Source organism: Falco cherrug, chromosome 6, assembly GCF_023634085.1.
Source record: "Falco cherrug isolate bFalChe1 chromosome 6, bFalChe1.pri, whole genome shotgun sequence".
In the NCBI taxonomy this organism is placed as follows: domain Eukaryota; kingdom Metazoa; phylum Chordata; class Aves; order Falconiformes; family Falconidae; genus Falco; species Falco cherrug.
In genome coordinates this window covers 13000032-13027783 of record NC_073702.1, presented here as the reverse complement: position 1 = coordinate 13027783, position 27752 = coordinate 13000032, and the positions used below count along the sequence as shown (strand labels likewise).

General features: G+C 39.3%; 1 protein-coding gene across 4 annotated transcripts in view; it reads left to right on the top strand.

Annotated features, from left to right (window-relative positions):
• COL19A1 (collagen type XIX alpha 1 chain) overlaps positions 1-27752 on the top strand; it is a 203112-nt gene that overhangs the window by 114255 nt on the left and 61105 nt on the right. For all 4 annotated transcript variants that reach the window (XM_055713942.1, XM_055713941.1, XM_055713945.1 and 1 more), the window contains 2 exons: positions 17495-17548; positions 26454-26507. In XM_055713942.1, coding sequence (XP_055569917.1) covers positions 17495-17548; positions 26454-26507 — 108 coding nt within the window. The remainder of the gene's footprint in view (positions 1-17494; positions 17549-26453; positions 26508-27752) is intronic.

Genomic DNA, 27752 nt, shown 5'->3' with positions numbered 1-27752 from the left:
GTGGAAGAATTTGGTATTACTCATCATTAATCTTAGTCAACTACAGTGAATTATTAAAAGCCAGATTAGCAACTCCAGTAATAGAAATAATAATAACAGAAGACCAGTTCTTGAACTAAGAAACTAATGGTGTATAGGCCCCAAAGCTATGTTTTTTATTGTTTTTTAATATATAAAAATAGTACTAAATTTCACTGAAGTTGAACATGAAAATTTGAAACCTCAGGTTATTTAAGTTTCACAGTAAGGATTGAGAATTCATTCAGGAAAAGTCAATGTAGTAAGGGAGAATCAAAAGTTATGTGGTGAATATGCTATTAAAGCATATTTAGTAGTATATTAAAATGCTATCATGCTATTAAAGATTTTGTAATTACTATTACTGTTATGTAATTAAATATCCAGGATACAGAAAAGCTATGGATATTCAGTTTTAGCATATTTAGAGTTTTTCTGTGGAGTACTGAATCTGAAGAAACAGACAGTTTCTTAGTTCTTCCTTAGGAACATTTATAAAAGTGGCTGTGTTTTAGAGACATTGCTCTTTGAACTAATTTTTTGAGGCAAAAATTCAGAGTTAGCACACTGTATTATATATAATGGTGGATAAATGAATTTGGAAATACTTTTCTTTGCTATTTTGCAGTGGGAATTAGGGGGTTGACATTCATCATAGACATTTCCTATTGGCACATGAATTTGAACTGCTGTCTCACTCCAATATCTAGAAAAACAGGAGCACTGATTGTCTTATAATCTTGGCCATGCACGCAGTTGCCTTGAGCCAAACAATGGGAACAGCAGACTGTAAAGCTTCAGCATCTGTCTTGATCTTTCTAATGGTGAGATGCTCACAATACTGCTGCTGCTAGCTACCCCCACCCAAGCATTAATAACATAGTTTGCAATCTTAATTCAACTCCCATGTGCACTTGCATTTCCAACACATTTAATTACATAATAACATACTGTTTGTAACAAGATCTCAGCTGTTTAATGACAAACAGGACGCTGCACATGTAATGGCTATTAAACATTATTCCTTTTTATTTAATTGTAGATCTCATGTTCCTCTGTTCTACTTTCAGCAGATCCTCCAAATCTTTCACATTATATGAAGTTATTGGTTTTGTCATGGACTATCTTCTGAAGATTGAGGCATAATATTGAGTGTGTAACTGATTAATTTTCATCATGTTGTTCAGATCTGAAAGTGATACTGTGCCCATTTTGCAGACTGGAAGTAAAACATACTAGGAGAAAAACTTACTCCAAAACATTTGAAAATATCTATTCAATTTTTATACAACACTTTGAAAACATCATTATGTTTTTAAAACTTCCCATTTGCATTGTACTTTTTAAATTCAAAGCTTAATTTCCACTTACATCAGGAGCATTTTTAACTGTTCAACTCCTTTGACAATTAGGCTTAGATTAATAATGAGTTGAGAGTAGAAACATAAAGGGTGTATGTTTGAGACTCCTCAATACACATTAAAGCAAGATATAAAGAACCATATAAACATAAAGCTATAAAGAGGAAGATTAACAATGTTAATGGTGATATTGTCAAAAACTGAAAGAAACATGTAGAAGGCTCATGTTCGATCTAGTGACTTAGGAAATGAGCAGTACTGAGATGGGAAGGGAAGAAAAAAAGCCATGCTAGTGGATTTCTTCCCTCTTTGAATTGAGCCTGCATTTTCATTTCTAGACTGTTCTAGGTGGGATTTTGTTACGTCATAGAATCATTTAGGTTGGCAAAGACCTTTGAGATCATCAAGTCCAACCGTTAACGCAGGACTGCCAAGTCCACCACTAAGCCATGTTACCAAGCACTGCGTCTACACATCTTTTAAACAACTCCAATGATCATTCTACCACATCCCTGGAGCAGTCTGTTCCGATGCTTGACCACCCTTTCAGTGAAGACATTTTTCCTAATATCCAATCTAAACCTCCCCTGGCACAAGTTGAGGCCATTTCCTCTTGTCCTGTGGCTTGTTATCTGGGAGAAGCGACTGACACCCACCTGCGTTACAGCCTCATTTCAGGTAGAGAGCAGTAAGATCCCCCTTGAGCCTACTCCTCTCCAGGCTAAACAACCCCACCTCCCACAACTGCTCCTCATAACACTTGTGCTCCAGACCCTTCACCAGCTTCGTTGCCCTTCTCTGGACACGCTCCAGCACCTCAGTATCCCTCTTGAAAGCCCAAAACTGAACACAGGATTTGAGGTGAGTGCCAAGTACAGGGGAACAATTAGTTCCCTAGTCCTGCTGGCCACACTGTTTTGGATACCAGCCAGGCTGCTGTTTGCCGCCTTGGCCACCTGGGCACACTGCTGGCTCACGCTCAGCCAGCCATCAGCCAGCACCCCCAGGTCCTTTACCACCAGGCGGCTTTCCAGCCACTCTGCCCCAAGCCTGTAGCGCTGTGTGGGGTTGCTGTGACCCCAGTGCAGGACCCGGCCCTGAGCCTCACTGAACCTCATACAGCTGGCCTTGGCTCATTGACCCAGCCTGTCCAGATGCCTCTGCAGAGCCTTCCTGCCCTCAAGCAGATCGACAGTTCCCCCCAACTTGGTGGTGTCTGCAAACTACTGAGGGTGCACTTGATCCCCTCATCCAGCTCATTGATAAAGATACTGAACAGAGCTGGCCCCACACTGAGCCCTGGGGAACACCACTTGTGACCAGCCGCCATCTGGATGTAACTCCACCACTACTCTGGGCTTGGCCAGCCAGCCAGCTTCTTACCCAGCAAAGAGCACACCCATCCAAGCCATAAGCAGCCAGTTTCTCCAGGAGGATGCTGTGGGAGATGGTGTCAAAGGCTTTACTAAGGTCCAGGTAGACAACATCCACAGCGTCTCCCCACTAGGTGGGTCACCTTGTCATAGAAGATCAGGTTTGTCAAGCAGGACCTGCTTTTCATAAACTCATGCTGTCTGGGCCTGATTCCCTGGTTCTGCTGCATGTGCTGCGTGATGGCACTCAGGATGATCTGCTCCATAATCTTCCCTGGCACCAAGGTCAGGCTGACAGGCCTGTAGTTTCCTGGATACTCCTCCTTGCCCTTGTTGTAGATGAGCATCACATTGGCTAACCTCCAGGCTTCTGGGAGCTCTCCAGTTTGCCATGAATGCAGATAAATGATGGAGAGTAGCTTGGTGAATTCCTCTGTCAGCTCAATCCTTGGATATCCTTGGTTGCCATCCAGCCCCATAGACTTCTGTGTATCTAAGTAGAGCAGCAGGTGACCAACCATTTCCTCCTGGACTGTGGAGACTTCATTCTGTTCCTCCTCGTCCTTGTCTTTCAGCTCAGGGGGCTGATTACCCAGAGAGTAACTTGCTGTCAAAGACTGAGGCAAAGAAAGCACTAGGTGCATCAGCCTTCTCCTCATCCCTTGTGGCAATGTTCCCCCCCACATCCAATAAAGGGTACACATTATCCTTGGCCCTCCTTTTCGTTTCTAATGTATCTGTAAAAACATTTTTTGATCTTTTAAGGCAGTGGCCAGCCTCAGTTGTAGGTGGGCTTTTGCCTCTCTAATCTTCTCCTTGCATAACCGTGCAACATCCTTGAGTCCTCCTGAGTTGCCTGCCCCTTCTTCCAAAGGTAGTAAGCTCTCCTTTTTTCCCTGAGTTCCAGCCAAAGCTCTCTGTTCAGCCAGGCTGGTTGTCTTCTCTGCTGGTTTGTCTTCTGGCATGTGGGGGTGGCCTGTCCTGCACCTTTATGATTTCCTTCTTGAGAAGTATCCAGCCTTTCTGGACCCCTTGGCCCTTCAGATCTGTGTCCCAAGGGACTCTGTCAGACACGGTCGTAAACAGGCCAAATTTGGCCCTCTGGAAGTCCAAGGTAGAAGTTCTGCTGACTTCCCTCCTTCTCTGAAAACTCTTATCATCTCATAATCACTGTGCCCAAGATTTCCTCCAGCCACCAGTCCTTCCCTGTTTGTAAAGAGCAGGTCCAGTGGGGCATCTCCCCTGGTTGGCTCACTCACCAGCTGTGTCAAGAAGTTATCCTCCACACAATCCAGGAACCTCCCAGTCTGTTCCCTATCTGCTGTGTTGTATTTCCAATAGACATCTGGTAGGTTGAAGTCCCCATGAGAACAAGGGCTAGCGATCTTGAGACTTCTCCCTGTTGCTTGTAGAATGTTTTGTCTGTCTCTTCATCCTGGTTGGATGGTCTGTAACAGACCAGGGTATCCACCCTCACTGACATGGCCCTCCCCCTGGTCTTTACCTGTAAATATTCAACCTTGTTGTTACCATCATTCAACTTTAGACAGTCAAAACACTCCCCGACATATGGAGCGACCTCACCTCTCCTACTACCTCTCCTTCCTTGCCTATCCCCTCTTGAAGGGTTTGTAGTCATCCATTGCAACACTCCACTCATGCGAGTTATCCCACCATGTTTCCATGATGTCATAGTCTTCCTGCTGCATGACGGCTTCCAGCTCCTCCTGTGTGTTGTCCATGCATTGAGCATCGGCATAGATGCACTTCAGCTGTGCTATAGTTCTTGCCTCCAACCCTGGCAAGCCACCCCCAGCTTCATCTCTACAAGCTTGGTTTTATTCCCTTCCCCCTTCGAATCTAGTTTAAAGCTCTCTTGATGAGCCCTGCTCGCTCCTGACCTAAAATCCTTTTCCCCTTTCGAGACAGGTGAACCTCATCTGTTGCCAGCAGACTTGGTGCTGTGTAAACTGACCCCTGATCAAAAAGCCCAAAATGCAGCCACTGACATGGGGCCCGGAGCCAGGTATTGATCTGTGTGATCTTCCAATTACATGCCCCGTCATTCCCTGCAGCTGGCTGGCAGGGCAGAAGAAAACAACTCATTGCGCTCCTGATCCCTCAGCCAGTCACCCCAAGGCCCAGAGGTCTCTCTTCATTGCCCTCAGGCATTGTGTCATTTGGACTTCATCATTGCCCACTTGGAAGACCAGTAAGGGACAGTAATCAGAGGGCAGTACCAGACAAGGGAGTTTTCTCATGACATCCCTCACCCAGGCCCCAGGGAGGCAGCAGACCAGGCCATCCATTCCTCTGAGTGGAGTTGCCGATGACAACCACCTTTCTGGTCTTTCTAGCAGAGCTGGTCATGATGTGTGGGGTTGACCGACTCTCCCTGGCTCCTCCAACCTGGACGGGCTTTCCTCTGCATCCTTGACTTTTCTACTTCCTCTTTCAGCTCCACCACCAGGCTGAGCAGATCATCCACCTGGTCACACTTCACACATTTGTTATCTCTGCTGCTTTCTGGTAGCAATGACAAGCTCAGGCACTCCCTGCAGCCTGTGACCTGCAAAGCTGCACGTTTTCATGGGAGCTCCATCTGGTGCTGGCTTTTGGCTGAGTGAAAGCCATGGCTAGGTTTCTTCTGGAGGGGGGCGATGACCATTACTGGACCTCCTTCTCTCTGAGCTCTTAGGGGGACAGCACCTTTCCTGCACGAGCTGCTGCGCAAGCTACTGCACCATGCCCTGTGTGCCTGCTTGGTTTGCCACACGCCCTGGGGGCTACTTTTGTAGGTGTGAGGGGTTTAGCTGCCTTCACTCCTGGCCCTGCCTACACTGAGTCAGAGCTCATCACCCCACCTACACTGATCAGAGGTCATCCAAGATTAAGTTTAATATTAGAACTACTAAGAAATACCAAAGGTGGGACCCTGTCCCAGAGTGAGCACTCATCTCCCTGTGTTCATTATAGAGGTAACTAGGACAAATGTTTCCCTGTTAAGAGGAGTAAGTCTGGGTAGTAGTATTTCTTTCACCTCACAGGAATAAATCTGCATCAAAAATTACATAGCAAAAATACATATAGTAATTATTATGGAAGTAGAATAAGTATTATTGCGTGCCATTGTGTAATTATAATAAACATAAAGATTAACTGAATTGTAGATTTTTAGTTCAACGTTATACAAACCTTAAAATACTTATTGACATATGTGTGAAATTGGCTTACAAGCACAAATTTACAACATCGCTGAATTAGATGATGACTGCGGGTTATTTATTTCAAGAGTAAAGGGGGATGAATACTTGATTTCAAATAAAGTGATAATAGCTTTTATCCAATGGATACACTGTAGATAAAGTTATATGGTATCATTTGAGTTAACAAATAATTATTAAAATACTAAATATGTTACATTATGTGGCTTAGTGATATGATGTATTACTGCTGTACGATCATACTGGGATATGATCTTGCTGCCACGTCAAAAAGAGCAGTTTAGGTTCTTACACATTGAAGTGATGGTACGCAAATAAGTCAGCAATGGAAATTGATGACAGAAGTGTCTGAAATGTCTCCTGTCAGAGTTAATCTCCCTGGATGCTTTCCAGAGAGCCCAAAGGACAGAAGAGTGTGCAGAAAACAGTGTACGCTAATGTGATATGTTTACAGAAATATACTGTAGGGAGATCATTCATAATGATAGAGATGAAGCCCTGAAAGCTCTTTGATAAGATCAGTGCAGCATTAAAGGATCCTGTATCAGGATGCATGATCTATTTTTGGTTTTGCTTAAGAGAAAATTTTGAACTCACTTAAAATTTTAAGTAGTGCAGTCATGGAGAACAACTAGTGCAGTGATAAATAAAAATTGGATTCTTATGCATATTACTACTTTCATACTGCTGTAGTAGCAAAATGTATAAATATTTATTTTCTGAATAAACCAACACATTAATAGTCTAGCATTTAGCAAGTATGTTAGTGATATTTATAAGAGTAAACTCGTTAGTTCCCATTCTTTGAAGATTTTGACTCCTTTTCCTCTCATCTCCTTTGTTATGTCTTCTCATTTTGCACATAGCTAGCTTATGCAGAAGTAAGCAATCTTCATGAGGCACAAATAATGATCTTCAGACTTAGATAGCTTGTTTCCTTTGCAGAGCCATAAAAAAGCAGCAACAGAGTTGTGAGCTAAAGTGAAGCAATCGGCTTTCTGTTTACTGCTGTTCTTCTGTATCTGTTCCAAAGGAACAAAAAAAGGTATACATGGTGCATTCTTATTTACGGTGTTACTTAGAAGAGGAAAACAATGGTTCTGGCAGAAGAAATAGTAGCTACATGATAATCTGGCTATATCCAGAGACCACACAGTGAACTTGTTTCTGATTCTTAACCAACCTGAGACGTATACGGCACTCATGTAAAGGTCATCTTTGTTGTGACAGTGTCTTGAGTGCGCTTAGTTAAATTTTGTGTGAACACGTACTGCCCTTTTTTTTTCTCCTTTTGCTAGTACCCTCTTCCACTCATGTGTTAGCCAGCATTGTGTGTTCCTGTGGGTGCAAGGAGTCCTCAAACCTTGACTGTTCTTATAAAAAGCCAGTGTTTCTCCTTGCTGTACCACTAGTGACTTTGTATAATTTTTTTAGTTTTATTGTCTTCGGTGGAGTGCTTTGTGTTAGATATAAGACCATGCTAAGAAGGATTCTTTGGGTTTAGTTCTGGTCACTGGGAGAAGTGGGCCAGTAGAAACAGCTACTTGTTCCCTTTCCCTCACTCCTGTATGAGAAATGTTAGACCATTCTGCGGGCACTACATTCATACGTAACTTTTCAGTGTCCCTCTTGTTGGCTTCAGGCATTCAGAACAGCATGTTACTGCTGCGGCAACTTGATACTATTACACCAGTGCTCAGAATGACATCAGGAGCTTCTGAAGGTAATTACAAGTTACTCAGGAAAGTCCCTGGTCCAATATTACTGACCAGCAAAAGTTAGAAAGATTGGGTGCTAACCTAGCAGTGTGGAATTTAAACCACAATGGACAACTACGCCATCTTCCTGGCTGCCTGTGTTATGCAGGACTTTATTATTTTTCTCAATATTCCTGCCCTTTATTTAAGTATTTTCTTTCACAGAAGTACAGTTTCCACCTGAAAGACATCTGCAAATAGACTTCACAAGTCTCCTTGATTTCTTCAGTGTTTCTAGCCAATTTCACATTTCAAAATGTGCTTTTTATTTTTCACTTGGGCATGTAGCTTAAGCCTCCAACAACTGTTTTTTTTAATGTCTGCTTTACATTAAAGAGATATTTAAAGGGTTTTTTTCTTTGTAATCAAATCACCATTCTGTTTCTTTTTGAGAAAATTCAAGTAATTCATGCTGCACGTGTGAAGATTTTTTTAAAGTCTTTAATTTTGTCACGTTGCTATACTTTCTTAAAAATTTCTACCACTTGCAATTACAGACTTCATGGACTTTTCCAGACTCTGCCTTTACTATGCTCAATGCAGTGAAGTGAAACATGTATTTCCAAAATATAATTCTAAAGGTTTTGGAAATTAATTTCACTTGGATATCTTTGTAGAAGGGATTTTCCCTGAACTTGATGCATTTTTTATAAATACTATTTTTTCTGAAAATTATTTATTTTTTTAATATAATAGTTCAGTGAATTCCAAAAATGCTCTTAATGAGAAGCATCAAAGCAACTGTGTTATACAGCTATATTGTGACATCTAGAAATGGTCATTTTTCATTTTCAGTTGGCCTATAGAAGAGCCAGGCCCAGCACACAGCTCACATACACAGCAGTTTCTGCAGCGGTTTCTGCTTCTTTGATATTATCTTGGTATCTTCTTGAGCTTCTGGGTACTTTTTCTGGGATTTGGGCACTTCTGGGAAACCTCTGAGAAAACAGGGTGCCTGCTGCTGCCGGGTAGGGCTAGGGTAAGGGTAGCTCTAGTGGCTTCTACCGAACTCCATCAGCTGTCCTTGATCAGTGGGTGCCTGCAGCCTCTGTTCTAGCTGGCCCCTGATTAGGGAGGGTCGAGCACACTTTTAGCCTGTGCCAGGAAGAGGACTGGATAGCAGCCAGATGATGCGGCAGTTTGTGTAGTGATAACAGAAGCAGCCAACAGATATGCAGCAGTTTGCAGAGCAGTTCATGCAGAAGGGAACAAAGAAGAGGCCAGCAAACTTCTTCTGTCCAGCATACACTTCCTTAAAGATGATGGTCACAAAGCACAAGACCCAGGCACTACTGAAGTAACCGTTTGCTGTCAGCCTTGCACCCACACGGCTTTGGGTGGAGGACACAGCTCTGTAAGTTCGTGGGGCCTGACAGGTTGAATCCGCAAGTGCAGAGGGAGCTGGCTGATATCATTGCAGGGCCACTTTTGATTATCTTTGGGTGGTCGTGGTGACTGACAGAGGTTCCTGAAGACTGGAAAAGAACAAATACCACTTCAAGAAGGAAGATCTGGGGAACTACAGGCCAGCCTCACCTCAGTCCCTGGGAATATGATAGAGGAAGTCCTCCTCAAATCATTTCCAGGGCACATAACTGACAAGAAGATGGTTGGGATAGTCTGTGTGGGCTCATGAAGGGGAAATTATAGTTGACCAACTACATTGCCTTCTAGAATGAGCCAACTGGTTCGGTGGATGAAAGGTGAGTAGTGGGTATTGTTGACTTCCACTTTAGCAAAGTTAACTTGACTTCATCTCATAAACTTCATGGACAAGCTGATGAAGTACAGGTTAGATAAATAGATGGTGAGGTGGATTGAGGACCAGCTGAACAACTGGGCCCAGAGGGTTGTGATCAGTGGCACAAAGTCTAGATGGCAGATGAGTCAGTAGTGGTATACCCCAGGGCCCAGTACTGGAGCCAGTACTGTTCAGCACCTTCGTGAACAACCCAGACAATGGAGCAGAATGTAGAAGAGAACTAGGGCAAGAGGAATCACATGAAGTTTAACAAGGGGGAAATGCACAATCCTGCATCTAGGGATCAATAACCCCAGGTATCAGTATACACTGGAAGCAAATTATCTGTGAAGAAGCTTTGTGGAGAAGTACCTGCTGGACAACAAGCAGACCATGAGCCAGCAATGCACCCTTGTGGTACAAAAGGGCCAACAATATCCTGGGCTGCATTTGGAAGAGCGTTGCCAGCAGGTCAGGGGAGGTATCCTTCCCCTTTGCTCAGCACTGGTGAAGACTACATGGACTTACTGAAGTGGATCTAGCACAAGGATGCAAAGCAGATTAAAGGGACTGGAGCTTCTTTCATAAAAGGAGAGGCTGAGAGAGCCGAGACTCTTCAGCCTGGAGAAGAGAACGCTAAGGGAGATCTTTTCAGTGTGTATAAATACTTGATGTGAGGGGATGAAGAAGAGGCAGCCAGATTCTCCTCTGTAGTAGCCAGTGATGGGACAAGAGGCAGCAGACACACATTTAAAACCAGGAAATTCCATCTGAACACAAGAAAACACTTTTTTATTGTGAGGGCGGTCAAATACTTATACAGGTTGCCCAGAAAGGTTGTGGAGTCTCCATCTGTGGAGATGTTCAGAAATCAAGTAGACACAGTGCTGGACAATAGACCCTGCTTGAGGAGGGAGGTGGCACTAGATGATCTCATGAGGTCCCTCCAGTCCAGGTGATTCTGTGATTTTTTAACGAGCTCTAGCTTATTCTCAGCATAGCTGCCAACAACCTCATTGTCATGTGTTAATAAGATTATTTTAAATGTTTCATATGTATTTAAACAGACTCATTCTCTGCCGTGGTCTTTTCCCTGGTTCCAGTGAAATTGACAGTTCAAATATTTAAAATTTTTCTATGGTACCACAGCCATATTCCTGACTCTGTATTCCTTGGGAAGTTGCAGGTGTCTTGATGTAAATATTTTCGGAACAGCTTCCTTATTTCCAATTGTTGTGTTTATAATACCAAATACTTCACTTAAGAAGAAGTTATTTTAGCATTATATTAGTAATAAATTAAACACCTCATAAAACTGAGAGTGCTTTGGATTGTCACTTCTAGAAGTTTCAGCATTGATCTCACTAAAATTATGTATTGGGAGTGGGACCTTGAGAAATTTGCCTTATCTTAGTAACTTTACTCTCTAAGTTTACAAGTTTTTCTAATCGAGCATGAATAAAATTATTATGACACAGTAGAAAATCTTCCAAAGTAATTAAATGGGCAGGGAGCTGTAGATTTTCTTAACATAATTATTTAGTGACATAAAATTTAATTTAAATTCAGATTGCCTTTATCTGGTTTATAGGACTTAAATATTACTTTGACATAATTTATCTTCTAGTTCAGTGAGTAAATGTTGTACTTAACCAATTGTAAAACAAGCTTTCCAGAGCAACAATAATTACTGCATAGTTGGTCAGGATCCTGGCACAGTGTAAACAGTATTTTTCACAGCTACAGGTCTGGCATTTTAGAATCTCTTTTAATCTTCTCAGTCTTTCCTGACTTTGATGTAAGTTGTTTTTAAGTATGCAGAGCTCCAGTCTGATTCTGTCTTTAAGTTGGAGTGCCGCACATTTGTTCACTCAGGTATTTAACAATCTAAAAATGCTTAATGTAAAAGAGGGAGATAACTTTGGGTTTTTCTACCAGAATGTCTCTACCTTAAAAGTGGAGATAATAACCAGTAAGGTAGAATACAGCTTAAAAAAAAAAAATTACATAATTTTATTTTTTTCCCCCATTTTGGCATTTAATAAATGGGATGAAAAAGGTTGTAATGTAGAATGTTAAAGACAGATTTGTCAATTAGAAAAAAGTACTATCATTTTTTCTTTGTTATTTTCCATTGGAGAAGTTATCCAAAAATGTAACTTTTATTGGAATAACAGAATTATTTCACTTTTAAGATCTCATTTAGAATTTTCAGGCTCCCTGCCAAATACTCTATTATCAGTATTTCTTTTAATGTCTCTTAGCAAAAGGCATAGCAACATAAGAAAATAAGAAAATATTTCTCATAATTAAAAATGAGTATGTCTATTATAAAAACATCTAAATGTAGTTGGAAATATTTCTACAAGTTATTTTGGATTTGCAACATGCTTCTGTGAATACACTTGAAAAGTTATCATGGGTTTTGTGTAGGGATTTGTTGGCAAAATAGGTTGTGGCATTTCACTTCTTGGCACTGCTACGCCTGTTTAAGGATTTCTTTTGATGTTTGTTAAATGCATTTGAATAATATTACATAGTCTGGCTAGGCGCTGCCTTTTAGCATTTTATGAAATGAAGAAACTAGAGTTTATTGAAAATCATTCCTAAAATTGGAAAGCCAAGGTTGAGTGCAGGAATGCTTCTGCATTAGCGAGTTGCTCCTTAGTGACTTTTCTTCCAGAACAGGGGATTAGGGTCTGTGTGCTCTATTCTTCTGAGCCGTGTTTCTGTGAAAGGCTTTAATGGGATATGAGGGACAGACTTTCACTTGTTTTCTGCAAACAGCTTAATTTCTTGCCTTCTGGCCTTATTTGCTGTGAATTTATTCAGTTTTAACATTTAATACAGAGGTTAAGTTGTAATACAGTGGTTACCATAATACATCCCCAAGGCTGAGGCTAAGGTTAATAGGATTGAAGAAGGAATTGTACATTCAAATCCTAACACTGTATTACTGAAATTAAGAAAGGTTTCATTGACTGTGACAAAGATTTCCAATTTATGAAAGAAAATGTCCAAACTATGAGATTTCTAAGGATTAAAAAAACCCACCTAAAACCAGTGCAATTATGACACTGCCAAAGTTAATGGCAAAACTCTTATTTAACAGCAGTGTTAACTGTCAAAGCCCCCTTTAAAAATTCTCAAATTTTTGGCTAAACCTGTAATGGAAAATGACTCTGTATTTAGGCTGTGCATTTGTTATAGTTTTGTGATTTTCACTTTGTGATCTGTCAAAAAGTTGATTGAGATCCTGGCGAACGTTATCCTGTCCCACAACCAATTGGTGGATGTACTGTTGAGTAACTGGGTTGGATGGGTGATTGCTCTGATTTTTGTGAATAATTTTAATCTTCTGTTTCCAATTAGCTCTTGATCTGACTTTCTTATTGATACCACCATGTGACATCTCCCTTCATTCCCCTAAAATAGCAGTGTGGCAAGCTTTTTTTCTGGTAAAATAGGGAGCAGAAGACTGTCACCAGCTTTGGGCTGGGCTGGGTTTCCTCTGGGTTAGAGTTGGCTGGAGCTCTGTAAACTCCATGTGAACTGCCAGGAGCACTGGTTTGTGACTATAGATAGGGAAAACTGGGAAGTTTATGTGGACTAGGCGTATCATCTTAGAGGACTGAAACAAAGGAAAGCCTCTTTTCTGTACTCTGAATTAGCATAGGCACTGGGATGGGTCTGGCTGCTTGGTGGCAACTTTGGGGATCTGGAGAAACAGTCTTTTAACTGCCCAGAGCTCTGCTCACATGGCTGCATTTGGGTACCCAGGGGGCTGGCAGGTTGTCCATGGGCTGGACGCTCTGAGTTGGGAGTGTTAACTTCCCACCTGCCTCCCACTTTGGTTATATCTGTCCGTTTGTCAGTCTGATTTTGAGGATTATTCAAGAGCATCTTAGTTTAGCTTGGCAAACAAGTTATATAAACCTCATTAACCTTGCATAATAACTGTAGTAGTTAAGACACTAAAGCCCAGCTTCCTGCTTTCTCTAGAACCAGTTCTTGTTTTGAAATGTGATGATGTGTTTCAGGAGCTGCTAATTAGCACTTTCCCTTGAAAATTCACACGGGCTTATTTTAAGAACTTTTCCCTTTGTACCCAAGCGTGGGTTCTTTAAATTATTTATTCCATAAATCATGTCAGCGTTCCTATATAACTCTGCTTGATTTTTATCCTAAAATAATCCACAGCTTATTTTTAGACACTAGGATTAGCAATTTTACTCTTCTGTAGTTAGAGATATGCGAATAGATGGATGCAATGTGATACAGTACAGGGTTACAATACAGACTTTGAATTTTTGAGCTGTGCATTGGACCTGCAGCAGTGCCCGGGGGCAGCAGTCAGAATCAGAATAGAAACTTATGGAAGGATGCACAGAGCCTCTCTTCTGAAGAGCTTTCCATCTAATGTAAGGCAAAGCTCAAGTCATTTTGATGAACGAAACAGGCAAAGGAAGAGAGGAAATAAAGACACAGTTGACCACATACTTCAGCTGGGGTTTGCTGAGGCATATATAATTTCTCGTTTCTTTTATTTTGAATATTTTATCTTTTTTCCCCCTAACCCAGCAGTTCTTATTTGAATGATTTGTGTGTGTATCATAGGTGAAGTTTACCCTATGGAAAAGAGGAAAGTAGTTGACTGTCCAAATTAGTTGAGGACAGGTATTTCATGAGTCAAAGGGACAGGATACAATATCAGTAACATTTACACAACTTCCTATCACATTGATTGCCAGCAAAAATGTATGCAGCACAAAGGAAATAACCAGCAACTGTTTTGGTTTTCTTTTCTTTAGATATTATTCTAAGTAGCATTAGACAACTTGTTGACACCACTTAGCTTTTTTAAGTTAGTGTAGGTGGTATACATTTTTATGTAGTTAAAGAATGTGATGCTTAGAAGATTTATCTATATTTTGAGTGGTTCTATAACCTTAGTATTTGCTCAGTGAACTCAACTAAATAAAGGTGATAGGCCTCCTGTGCTGGCTGCCTGCCCCATGCACAGCAGTACGGCAGCAAGTACAGCTCTCATGGGGCTGTGGAGAACTGCTGCTGAGCAGGAGCTGAGAGCTGTGACTCTCTGCTTAAGCCCATTCTCTGAACCAGAGAGGGCACCAAGATGTTTTTCCACAACTTCACAACTTAGTTTTTGCCAGAAGGAAGAGTCAGAATCAAACTGTAAATATTTAGTCGCAGTCTAATTCACAGTCTGCTCAGGGTGAGGCCATAATGGACTTACCAAAAACATTCTTTTAATTTTTTTAATTATCCTAAACAAAAACATAAACTACTTTACTTACACTCTTATACTATAGTATGTATTTTAACTTGGTGCTGGGAAGTCATAGAGAAGCAGTGCTGGCAAGTAGGTGGAGCTGTCTGTACCCCTAATATTTAAATCTCTTAAATTAAAGGTAGTGGTTTTTTACATATTTTTGTGTTAAAATATCAGACAGTTTAGAAGGATGCTTGTATGGGGAAAAAAGTGTTCATCTAGAAAAAGCTGATGCTTCATATTGATCTGTGTGATTGTTCTAAAGGTTTTTGTACACATGGCACATAGTATAATGACTAATGATATAAAAGGTAGGGCAAGTGTTTCTTCTGTGTTTCACCAGGTAGGTGTTCTGTAATTAAATGACAGTGAAAAATCACTACCCCAATTTTTATTTTTTTATAACTGATTTTTCAGAAAGTTTGTCAAGTTATGACTTTGCAATGTGTCATAAATCACATTTTAGCTCATCTATGTAAATAGAGATTGCCCTCCCAACATATTCCATGTTTCCTTGTGTAATTAACACCTCGTTCACAGTTGTATCTGCCAGTCAAAGCCCTGCCGCCTTCCCCCTGACACTTCCTTGATACTTTGTTTAGACTGCTGAGATTTTAAGTGTCATCCTCAGGATACTTTAAGTCCAAACAGGAAAAGGAAGGTGCTTTAAGAAGTCAACAGTGCAGGTCATTATAACTCAGAGGGACTATTTTAAAAGTATGAAGCAATTTGTCTTTGTTTATTACTTACATTATTACCTCCAGTCTGGTTTTCATACCTTCTAAGGAAAGTTTACTGTTTTTCAAAAAAATCAGGAAATAGTTTCCATCTGTATTACTGAACTAGAGATCAGTCCAAAAGTCTAGATCTAACTAACAGCAGCCCCCTTGTGCATTTGTGCCTTTCCTGGTACTGTGCCTCTGTCGGGCCAGGGAAGCTACTCAGTTGCCCAGCGAACTTCATCGATGAATGGATCAATGTCAAAAACAACTTTACTTTTTTGTGGCCCATCCTTAGCCTGGATGAGTTCCCAGCCCTGGCTTGTCACAGGGCTGCATGGACAGCGTTACCAACGCAGCAGAGGACATGCTGGGGGTGGGTGGTAAGGGGCACTACACCCCTGAGCTCAATATAGGCACCTAATACCATATTCTGGTTCTGAGAATTTACCCTGGGCTGCCCCAGTTACAGCCCTGCATGTGCAAGTACTGGCAGGATTAAACAGCTCAGCACATAATGTATGTCTTGGCTAGTTAAGACCCAGGAATTTGGCACTCCAAATATGCTGAGGTGGTGGTTTGTTTGGGTTTTTTTTCACACTCCCCTTAAAACACACTGACTGACTGACAGGACATTCATAAAATCGTGGTGGCAGTGTACATGTTATGTGGCACAGCCCAGTGAATGAAACACCCCCACAACCCTTGTTTGGTTCTTTCTTCAACTTGAAGGGCTCCAAATCCTCCTGCTTCTAAGTCCCTGGCATCTAGGTCCCTGGTGAGCTGCAGGGTATAAGGAACAGGGATTTTCCACCTTGCCATCATCATCTTGTTTCCCCTCAGCGTTGATCAGCATCATGAAAGGCAGACCATGAGTGGTTTCCTGCAGATCAGGGCTCTCACCTGTAAAGAACAAAGCTGAAATTTCACTTTATGTTCCTTAGATTACTTCTGCAGTTTGTATGAGATCATCATTTAATAAAACACAGAAGCAGGCTTAGAAGTAGGGACCAAAGCTTACAGAAATACCCCTATGTGTTAATGGTGAGCTGTCAGCAAATTTTCATTTTTTAACTTCTTAAGCCAAGTTTTCACCAATAAATGCCCTTCATGCTTTTTGTTAATTTGTATTTGCCATATGCAAGGGGAAAATTTAGTCTTAATGGATATAATACATTTTTTTTTTTTACCATCACACGTAGATACTAGTAATTCTCAGCTGTTGTTTCTAAGAAATGTGCATCAGATTTCAACTTGGCAATAAAGATGTAAATTACCGTAAATTACTTCCATTTTTATGTAGATCTTCCTAAAAAAAAAAAAAAAAGCATATGTGGTAACAGCAGTGGTTCAATCAAGTTCTATGTTAAAAAATAGTAATAGTTACATGTGCATGGTGTTTTTTTTAGAATTCAAGTGGAAAGTCTCCCATTAACCTAAACAGACTTTTATGGACCTTAAATTCTAATGGAAATTATTTTATATGTGCTTTATATACAAAGATGGTAGTAATTGCACGAGGAAGGTGAATTGTTTTTGCAAATAAATCTCTGACTTTTCTGCTTGTTATCATATCCTGGAGAAGAAGGGCATTGGTATTTGTTGATTGGGTTATATTGCACATACCTACTTACTGTGCAGGTCAGGGTGGCTACTGCAGCACAGTTTAACATCCCAAGCTATGGTATATTCAGGTAAAATATAATTTCTTTACATCTCATCAAGATGCTCTGTTTATAGCCCTATCAATGTGCACTCACCTAGCTTTAAAATCTGACAGTAAAAGTTACAGTGATGCAAATATAGTTTGTCACAATTATTTAAAACAATCCTAAAAGCACTCAAATTAGGTAATGTTGCAGTGACTGATACAGAGTATTCGTTTTGGGTAGATTTGTAATTTTTTTGCTAATAAGCAAGGCTATAAATCTTTCCTTAAAACAAATTCTGATTCCAAACCAATCACTAGCTGTAGCATTTATAAATGTATATTCTTTTTTGTTTCCAGGGAAGACGAGGCAAACCAGGCCTCCCAGGAAAACCAGGGCCACCAGGACCTCCTGTGAGTAACTAACAAGGGGAATGGGAAATTTTCATTCTATCCTGAAGCGCTGTTAGCATTTTCATAGCAGATTACCTGATCATAATTATAGTTGAAAACAACTGGTCTGTGTGTACTCTGCTATACCAAATAGCTGCTATTGCTAGCCTTTTGATACAGCAAAGATAAAAGGACTGGGTCAACAAGTATGAGGGACTACACCGGATGGAAAGAGCAAGATGCAAACTTCAGCAGAGGAAGCAGAAATTGTCTGGCATTTCAAAGAAGGACTGGCCATGTGTGCTAAATGTGAATACTGTGCATTCATTCACTTTGCAAAATGCGTGATGCTCTGTAGAAGATGGGATAATTTCTGTCTCAGAGGGATAATTTGAAAGATGAAGGAGTGTGTGAAGCATGTGCCAACTGTCTGAATGGTGGGGAGGATTACACCCAGCACTGGAATGAGCACTCAGCTGTAGTTCAATGAGTTTACTGAAGAATTAAAAAGATTAAGAAATACATTATTCTCTGAAAGGATTTGTAATATGATGAACTAAATGGTTTAGCTCAGATCTAAGAGTTTTGGGATTTTAATTTTTTTATTCTTTTTTAAGAAAGACATGATTTCAAATTTGAAGTCAGGCATGGAGGTGTATTAGTCTATCCTTTGATAGAGGGAGACTTGGTCGTATCTGTAAAATTCCCTATATGCTTTATTGTAAAAATGTTGTGCACAAATATGAAACGGCTCTTTGTTTGTGGATTAAGTAAACTTCTGCTGATTTACATTCTTAATATCAAACAAGGATTTTTCTGCTTACCTGAAATAGATGAAGACTAGTAGTTTATGCATCAGAACATTTGATTCATATCAAATTAATCAACCTCACTGCAAGGGAAAACTCATTCATAGAGAAGAGAATAATGCACTGCTGCATGAAATACAATGACTGAAATGAAATAAATGTCATTTACACTCATCTAAAAATAAAAATGCATACATTTTATAATCTTTCTCCCCCTTTTCCTTGCAAAATGTGTTCAGAAAGAGGAGCTGATGATGGAGTTCATTTATCCACATAAAACTAAATAGTTTTAAATCCCTTCCTCTACTTATAGTCATATTGAAGCCTTGCTTATTTGAGTCTTTTGTACAGTTTGGGCTTCCTAATGCTGAAATGGTGCTGCAGATTGTGGGAGTCCAAACAGAGGAAAGGAGTGATGCAGAATCTTTCTTAATATAAATGCCAAAAATAACCTTAAAAAAAAAAAAGCAAACCATAGCAGAGGTCAGTGTTAGACCTAATGTAAGCTTTTTGTGAGCCAGTGAAAAGCTATTTCTCCATTACAGATTTCTGCCATCCTAGATCTGCAAGTGGGTCAGGCCCGTGAAGATGTGTGATCCTTGACAGATGTACAGAAATCTTGAGTGGAACCTAAATTACACTTAGATTACTGAGACCTATTTCAGATTTTCTTACATCAAATGGAAGTTTTAGTTTGTCAGCATGGCAGCATCTGTACAAAAAGCCTTGTATAAGTACTTGAGCCTAGCACTGCATATCAGAAAAGTGTTCCTCAAGCAGTCATGGCCTAAATATTGGTTAAAAGTGTATGTTTCTGGTATTAACTATCATGATGCAGTTCTTACTTCGTATATAGCTACACCAGCATCTTGTGTTCCTCTTCCAAGACTGAGAATGTAACGCATAGAAATAGCATAGTCTAAAAGGAGTAAGGCCTGCTAATGTGCATTGGTAGTATCCCCATGCTTAAAGTGCTACAGCTTGTGCATACCAAAAAGACCTTAACATGATCCATCGTTCCTCCTCTCTTTTTCAAGCCTCAAAGCATATTAAATTTTGCTATATGGTGCTTCTAGTTACCCCTTCTAGTAGTAAGTGGTGGCAGCTTCCTCATGCAAATGGATGTATTGTCAGCCTTTACTTTGGCCTTTCCAAAGTGCAACAGAACTATCACACCCACAGGGGGGTTGCTATCGTAAGTTTGGCATATGCAGGGTAAAAAATCCTTAACAGATTGACTGAAAATGTAAAAAGCCTCCCCAGCAAAAGTTTGGAGTTTGGTTGATATTCTGGAAGAATGTGAAATTTGGATTTGAGAAAAAGGAAGTTCAATCATTAGTTGTTAGGGTAGCTACAGTACACACGGCATTTTTGAAATTAATAAACTTACCTAATTTATTCATCAGTTTATGCCATGATGTTAAGTATCTAATTTAGATACTAGAACAGCCAAGTGTTCAGTGTTCTCCTGTGAGAAGGAAAGTTCTGCCTCCCAGAGGAAGAAGTCCTGAACAGGATACAATACTCAGGGGATTTGGTATAAAGGACATCCTCAAAAAAGTGTGTGCAGAGAGGGATTATGAGGCCACATTGTGAACAATTAAAGGGGCTTTAAATTGGACATGAGTAAGTGGTGAGTTTTGATTGATTAAAATAATATTTTTTTACTTACTTGTTGCACGGCAGCATGTAAGATTTTTCTAAGCGTTTCTCAATACCTCTTTTTTTTTTTTTTTTCCTCAACCTAACCTGATTTCTGAGGATTTTTTTTCCCAGTAAAAGTGAGTTTCTAGTCCCTTAACCTCATCTGCACATCTTTGGTTAAAAACCTGTAGAAGTGTCAGAAATTGAGATTGATTGGCAACTGGTGATGAAACTACTCAGTTAAAGTGGGATTTTCCATGTTACTTCTTCCAGGTATCCTTTCTTTTGTATCATTTTTCCCTTATCTTTTTTATGTCTTCTTTTTTTTCCCTTTGGAGCAAAACCTGTGCCCACAAAAGGCAAGGAGCCAATGAGGATTTTTATTGATGGGTTATAAAAAATATTTCTGCATGCCTACCTAGATTTTCCTCCTTTAAATATTTTTTTAAAGTTTTTAAAATGTTACAGACTTCTAAAGGGTTCTGCTATTCCCTTCTGGTTCAGAATTCATGGTTTACATCCTGGCTGTCTGATGTTGTTTTTGAGTACTGCTCTGTTATTTCAATACTGGGGAGCTGAGATGTGTGCTCACACTTGTCTCACTCCAGTGGGTAACAATTTGTGCTGAAAACAAGGAACACAAACGGGTTAAGTAGAACACCAGCTCCCTCTAGTGCTTTTCCATCCCTTCCCCCATTTTTGAAGAGCCTAGAGAGCTTTTTAAAGCTTCTGTTAAATACACTATTCATTTCACTCTCAGAAGCATTCTGAAAATTACGATTGTGAAATCAAAATCGCTGTACCCTTAAAATGTATTTTATACCGTTTTCTTGCTTGCATTTTCTTCCAAAGTCTTTTGAAAGAGATGCTGTCTCTTCTGTGTTAGCCTGCTCAGCATGGCTCTTCACTGAAATTGAAATGCTGATTTTATGAAACAAAAAGAAATACTGAGAGTAGGATGCTGTGATGTTGTAAGTACAGTACAACATTTTGTTCTGACTGCAGAACTGAACTGATAGCTTTCTTCTGCCATAAAGCCTAACAAAAAAAAGTAGAAGAAAAAAAAAAAGACTTAGCAATGCAGCAGGGATTACCAGCAGACCATAGTTTATTTTACATACATATAGTGAATTGGCTTTCTAGTTCCTGCACAGGGTTTTTTTGGTACTTAAAAGCGAATGTATGGAGAGTGTCTGAACTCAGTATTTACATGCTGCTGGCCTAAGGATGTACAGGCCCAGTGCTTCAGTCTTCACTTAGGCAAAATGCTTTTCTGGTCTTGGGTTGTAATTTATTACCTGCCTGGTTTTATGTTGAGTTCTGTTAAGAGGAAATCATTTATTTTTCTATGTGTCCTGCTTAGAAAATAGCTGCATGGTGTCTGGCACTGTTTTACATATTATGGTCAGTTGTGGGAGGTTTTGGAGTTGGCAGAGTGGAGTGTTTTTTGTGTTTTGTTTTACATGAATCAGCAGCCATGTATTTCTATTTGCATAGGTAGGCTAGAGGACAGAAAAGATGTCTTACTGGTTTCTCCATTAAGGATTAACTTTATCTTTTCTGTCCCAGTTTTCTTCATCTGTACTGGAACTGTTATGACTGAAGGAGTTCCATTTTTCAATAGTTCCTGTTTTAGTGGGACATCATATATACTTTTTTTTATTATTATTATTATTTTTTTTTAAATAAAAAGAGTGCTGAGCTTGAGTTGTGCTACAGACTTCCATCAGTATAACAGCGTTTTTTGGGGTGAGTCCAAGTATGACTTCTGCTCATTGTTGCTGTTTGCAAGAAGGGAATTGTTATCAACAATGTTTTTTTAAAGGTACAAAACATGAAGGCTACCTGATTTGGCCAAGTACCATCTTGTCCAAGAAGCTGTCTGTGGCAGAAATGGGAAAGAAGATTTGGGTCCGCTAAATCACAGGCTAGTAAGCAGCCATCATGGTTATTCATCCTCTTAAACCTGCTGTTTTCTACCAGCACATCCAAAGTTATTTTTTGCAATCAGAATAGATTTATTTCACAATTGCTCTAGCCCTTGAAGCTTATCATTCAGTTCACCATTTACCTTTGCAAGGGGCTGAACTTCATATCTTTTATCTTCACAACTACTTTTGCTTAGAAGATTAGCTTTGTGTTACTCCTTACAGTCTTAAAGTAGGGTTTAACTTTTTTCTGTGTTGCATGTGAGGCAGTGGAGAAGTTCACAGACTACTTGGATTTCTTTATTTAATTCCATACTCTTTTGGTCTTGTTTTTCAGTATGTATGTCAGTGCCACCAAACGAGTTATCTTAAGTAGGCAGCAGTTTGCCTTGGAAATCTCATTTCCTCTGCCTCAGAAATACTGTCATTCCCCTACCAATACTTTGGAAGTGAATTAATGTTATCAGTTACTTACAATAAACAGAAAATTAAAGTAATGATAAGTTAAAATTGTCAGTAGCATTTCTGGTATTCCTGGACTTTCAGCTGCTTTTTAGAAGAGTATTGGAAATTATTACATGGTAGGACAGGAATGGCTGGCAAGTTGGTCATATTGCTTGTTTCTATGCATTTAAATTTTTTAAATTCATATAAAAATGTAAATTATTTAATGTATTCTGTTGTGGCAGACATCATGCCTTCATCATCTTTCCATTTGCTCTTTGGAATAGTTATACAATATTGCACATCTGCAGTGATGAGTTTCATGATTTTTTACTTTATAGTAATCAGAAAAACAGTATTTTATTTTAATGGGCAGGCACAGATCTGAAATAGATGGATGAAGTGATTACACTGAGTTACATGCAGTGCAATGTTCTCCAAAATGGCCTGTTCTTGAGATGCAACCAGTGTAATTTACTTGTTACACATTTTTTGCTGCATGGACTGTGAGATTGGGTAGATTTCTTTGGCAGTCTCACCTTTACAGAGATGCAGACTAACTATAAAAGTTAAGAGAGAAAAATATATTATAAAACCCAGTAACTTCACAGTTTGGAGCTATTTCTCTTTAAGCACCTGTGTTTCTGTTCCTGCCTTGTCTATAGAAATAACATCTGAAACCTGTTTGTGATTTTGGAAAACCATCAGGACACATTTTCAGTTCTTTTCTTATTCATACAACTGTACTCTGTGTGCTTCACTTCTCTCAATTACACAATTTGATATTAAAAAAGAAAAAGGAAACCTCACTCAGGTGAGCTTCAAAGTGGCAGATGTGCAAACTTGTCATTCAAAACCTAGAAACTGCCTGTACAACAGTTCTTGAACTCCTGAAGTTATACTGCTTCTCCTCTTGCAAACCAGTCTTATCGGTTCTTTTTTTGTCTGTAGTGACTTCAGGGTGGACTGTGCAGCTATACTAGTGGAGAGAAACAGTGTGGAAGGAAAGAAAGTGACTAGAGTTTAGGAAAATACCCTTGAACAAAAATATTATCTGTTGTTGTACACTTGGGGTTTATTCATTATTTAAAAAAAAAAGAATGATGGAAAAGTTAAATTATTAAATTTATTTCAATATTTGAAAATGGAAAGACCAAAACCAGAGAGGTGGTTTAGCTCTTGTAACAAAAAGGCTGTGGCATAGTCAAGAATTCAACCCAAATGCCTTAAGTTCCCCTTGACTGCCTTAGTCACGAGACAGTTCTGGGGTTTTTGTGAGGTTTTATGTCTGGGTTTTTTTCAAAACTGTGACAAAGGCTTTCCATTTTGTCAAAAATTATTTATTTGATGTATGAATATCTGAGGGGTTGGGGTTGGTGGCAGGTACAGCACAGGTGTGGTTGCAGCAGTTTCATTTGTAGAAACAGTAAAGGAAACGTGGTGGCAAATGAGAAGGGAGAATAAATTCTTTTTAATACTTTTTTTTTTTTTTTTGACTGCTTGCAGGATTACAGAATCCTCCTAGGATTCTGGATTCAAGGATTTGACACTGCAAGATTACAGCATTGAAGTTAAGATGTCTAGTAAGTAGGCAGTGTCATCACAGTTAAGTCCCAATTCTGGATTGCCATCTTTAATGTGGATATTGAAGTAAAAATTCCGCCATTAACTTCAGAAATCAGAGTTGAGTGAGCACCTCAGTCAAAACATTGTGACAATATATATTATTTTTCAATGTAAATTTGAAGTGACAATTCACTTCAAAAATAAAATGAATGGGAAAAATTATGGCCTTGTATCTCTTCCAGTGTTAGGGAACAAAGAGGGAGTAAGGCACCTGTGATTTTTCATGTGGCTTCCAATCTTCCTGATGTCCCCTAGTATTTAAGTACTGCTGTCTTTCTGTTAGAATGTAATCACAGTAAAATACATAGGATCATATTTCATCACTTAGTGGTGATGTCTCAGAACACACCTGGCTTGTTCTGGGATGCTGCAGTAATGTTCTGCCAGGTCTTACTTATTTGTCCTTCAGTTTTAATAACTTTTGCCTATCTGACTTTAATTTGGCTTTCCCATCTTTCTAGGTTTTTATGCCTTCACAATCCATGGGAACTTTGTGATTGCCTCTCTTTTGTTAGTTAATTTCCATCAGATGGAAAATTTTTTCCCCAAGGAAGTAGCCTAGTTATCAAACCAACAAAATCAAAATCACGCTTCTGTTTCTCATCTTTTTCAAGTTCAGTACCTCAAGGGAAGTACCTTTACTGCTAAGGAGAGCCATCAGAGTTTCACAGAATCATCTTTTACGTGTGGGCAAACTGTGGTTCTGCCATTCTGTGCACTCCTACAGAGCAGACGCATCTTGCCAGAGAAGGGTTTGCTGTCAGAATGCAAAACATGGCCTACCTCATTTAAATGCTGTGTCAGAACACGTCAAAATATGACTACATAGCAGCCAAAAGATACCAGGGGATATTAGCCGTCTTCTATACACATGTGAAATTATCAGCTGTGAGGGATGGTGGTTGTGACAAAATCGCATCATCTTTTTCCCTGAATTGCCTGATGATTTATACAGCAAAAATTCTGAAGTAGTAAACAGTTGATGTATTCCTTCAAAAAATATAACAACTGGTTGCTTAGCTTATATTGACCCAGAATATGTAGCATTTCAGTATTGTCCTTGGATCCTGAGCTGAAATCAGTGGATAGAAGGTTTTTCAGTTTTTCTAGCAATACTTTGGAGTCTTGCTGCTGTACTGCTGCGAATTTGACAGCAGTTCTGGTACAAAAGTCTTAATCAATTGAAAACAACAGTATTTTCATCTTGACTAATTGGTAACTTGGGTGAGAAGTGATTTTGATCTGTGACTTCCTGTATTAGTTTTACAGGTCCTTTAGCATGAAAATGGTAGAAATTTTCAATATATTCTTATTCTGAAAGAGTATAAAGCTGTTTTCTTGTTACAGTGCAGAATATTTGTGTCGTAAGTGTGATGTATGTATAATAACAGTGCACATAAAACAATTAATAAAGACCTGATACAAAATTAAAATGTGCAATAAAAATGCTGACTAATCTCTGACAGAACATCTCTGACTGATAAACAACCTCCATTTTTTTTGAGGAACAACACTTTTCAAAACTGAATAGAATTCAATTTCCGAAAGCAATCTTCAGGGTGCATGTATGCCAGCTACATTTTCCCCACTAACACAGAAGCTGCAGAGGATAAATTGTCTGTAAATATAAAAAGCCCCAGAGGAGGAGAATTGCCTTTGTGCTCTGTCTTTGTTAAATGCAGGTCATTCAGACCAAGTGACTTAATTGAGTATATAGTAATATTGCATGATACGAAAATTTCAGCTTAAAGAGGGATACTCTGGTAACTTGTAATATTTAACTTAGTTTTAGTTCATAAGATCTTGAACAATTTTTTTGTGTTCTACCCTGATTTACAGCACTTAAAAATCTCATTGAGGGCCTGGTTTAGGGCAGATTATGTCTAAAAATGTTTTCTTTTTCCCAAGCACATGGTTTTTAATCTATCCATCCGAAGCCTGCATTTGTGTAGGGAGTTCCTTCTCTGTTGTTGAAATTCTTGATGAAAGGTGTGTACTTAAGTATAAACTTGCAATGCTGATAAAACTAGGAAGTTGGTCTTTTGGAGAACTCTGGCATTCCTCATTTTCTGTACTCAAAGTTAAAAATCTAGCTGTTTACTCACACTAGGAGCTGCTTCTACATCAAAAATTGTGCTTTGTGTTATTGGGAAGAGTTTTAAAATGCTGCAGAGAAAAGATGCTGCTCATACCAGAAGGGATTTGTAGCCAAATTGATATGGATGTCACCCCTGCCTTCTCTGACAGACTGATTCACTCCAAAAGGTTGCCAGCTTTCAAAATTCTGGGATTTAGAAACTGACTCTCCTTCTCCTCTGTGCCTGATAAATGTATAATGAACTTACAGAAAATAATTTACTGTATAATCAAATAAAATCTAAACCCTTTTACATGACCACTGCTCTTTGAATATAGGTATGTAAACATAATATTAGTTAACTTAAAATGACCTTCTGATGCATGTTTTCCATATAGGGTCCTTCTGGACTAAAAGGAATTCTGGATTCATTGAACAAGCACTATAATGAGGTATGGAGATTTGATGTAGGTCGTGTGTGTTTATGCTTTAAAAGTATCTAAAGTAGAAATGACCACAGCTTTGATCCCTGTGAACCACATTCCAAGCTAATTCAAAAGGTAGATCCTTCCCTGTCCCCTTTCTGCATCCTGCGCAGGCTCAGTCCACACTCCAGTCACATACCTACTGTGTCACCTATCCCGCTGCTGTGTGCCTCACCTCCCATCCATCCTCTATTCACATATATTTTGCCTGGTATAACTCATAAAAAGAGGTGGGTGGACCACCTAGCTGTTAGCGTAAAGCACCAGGTCCCCATTTGTAAACCTAATTGCTCTAAACCATACTTGCCATTTCTTCTTTCTTGAGCTATTCTGTTATGATCCCAAGAGTAGAATAGAAAGACGAGAAGGCAGAATTGTAAAAGATCTGCTGGCAATCCATGAGAATTGCCCTGATGTTTGTAGTATAAACTAATAAAAATCTTGTCTTAATTTTAGAACCTCTTGCAGCTACAAGCGCTATATAGAAAAGAGTTAAAATTGCATAGGACAGCGTTCCATGTGACGGAGCTTTAAAATTCTTACCACAGATTTTTCAAATCATTTAAGCGGTGGCAGCGTCTGTCATTGTAAGGGATTGTAATTCAAAGATCACACAAGTTTTCCTAATTGATAGCAAAGTGAGTATGTAACTTACCTGATTAGAAAATCTTATTTCATTCAAAGACTGATGAAGCACCATTACAGAAATATTTGCTTAATATAAAGTTTACTGTGTGTTTCACACTTCACGTGATGCAAGTCAAACCTGGAAGACATCCATTTCATTCAATATTAAAATGCATAACTATAAAGAGCAGGTGAATTTAGGATATTTTTCTTATATCATGTATCCAGATGGGTACTAAAATAATTTTTTGAACAGTGATTCTGAAGCAAAACTCATGTCAAATGTATCCTTCCAGTTTGCTTTTATCACTGAAGTGATTTCTCTGATTTTTAATCCATTCCAAATCAATATATCACCTTGGAACATGCATCAGGAATTAAGGCAATTTTTTATATGCTGTCCTGGATGAAGACATTTTCATACCTGGAGACTTAGTTTCTAGGTTTGGTTTGCCTTTTCATATGTATGTATTGAAGTTTTCTATACTTGGATTTTATACCTTTCATTTTCTTACCAGTTTCTTTTTCCTGCCAAAGACAGCTTGCGTTGATACCAGCCCTGTTTCCTCTATCACTACCATATTT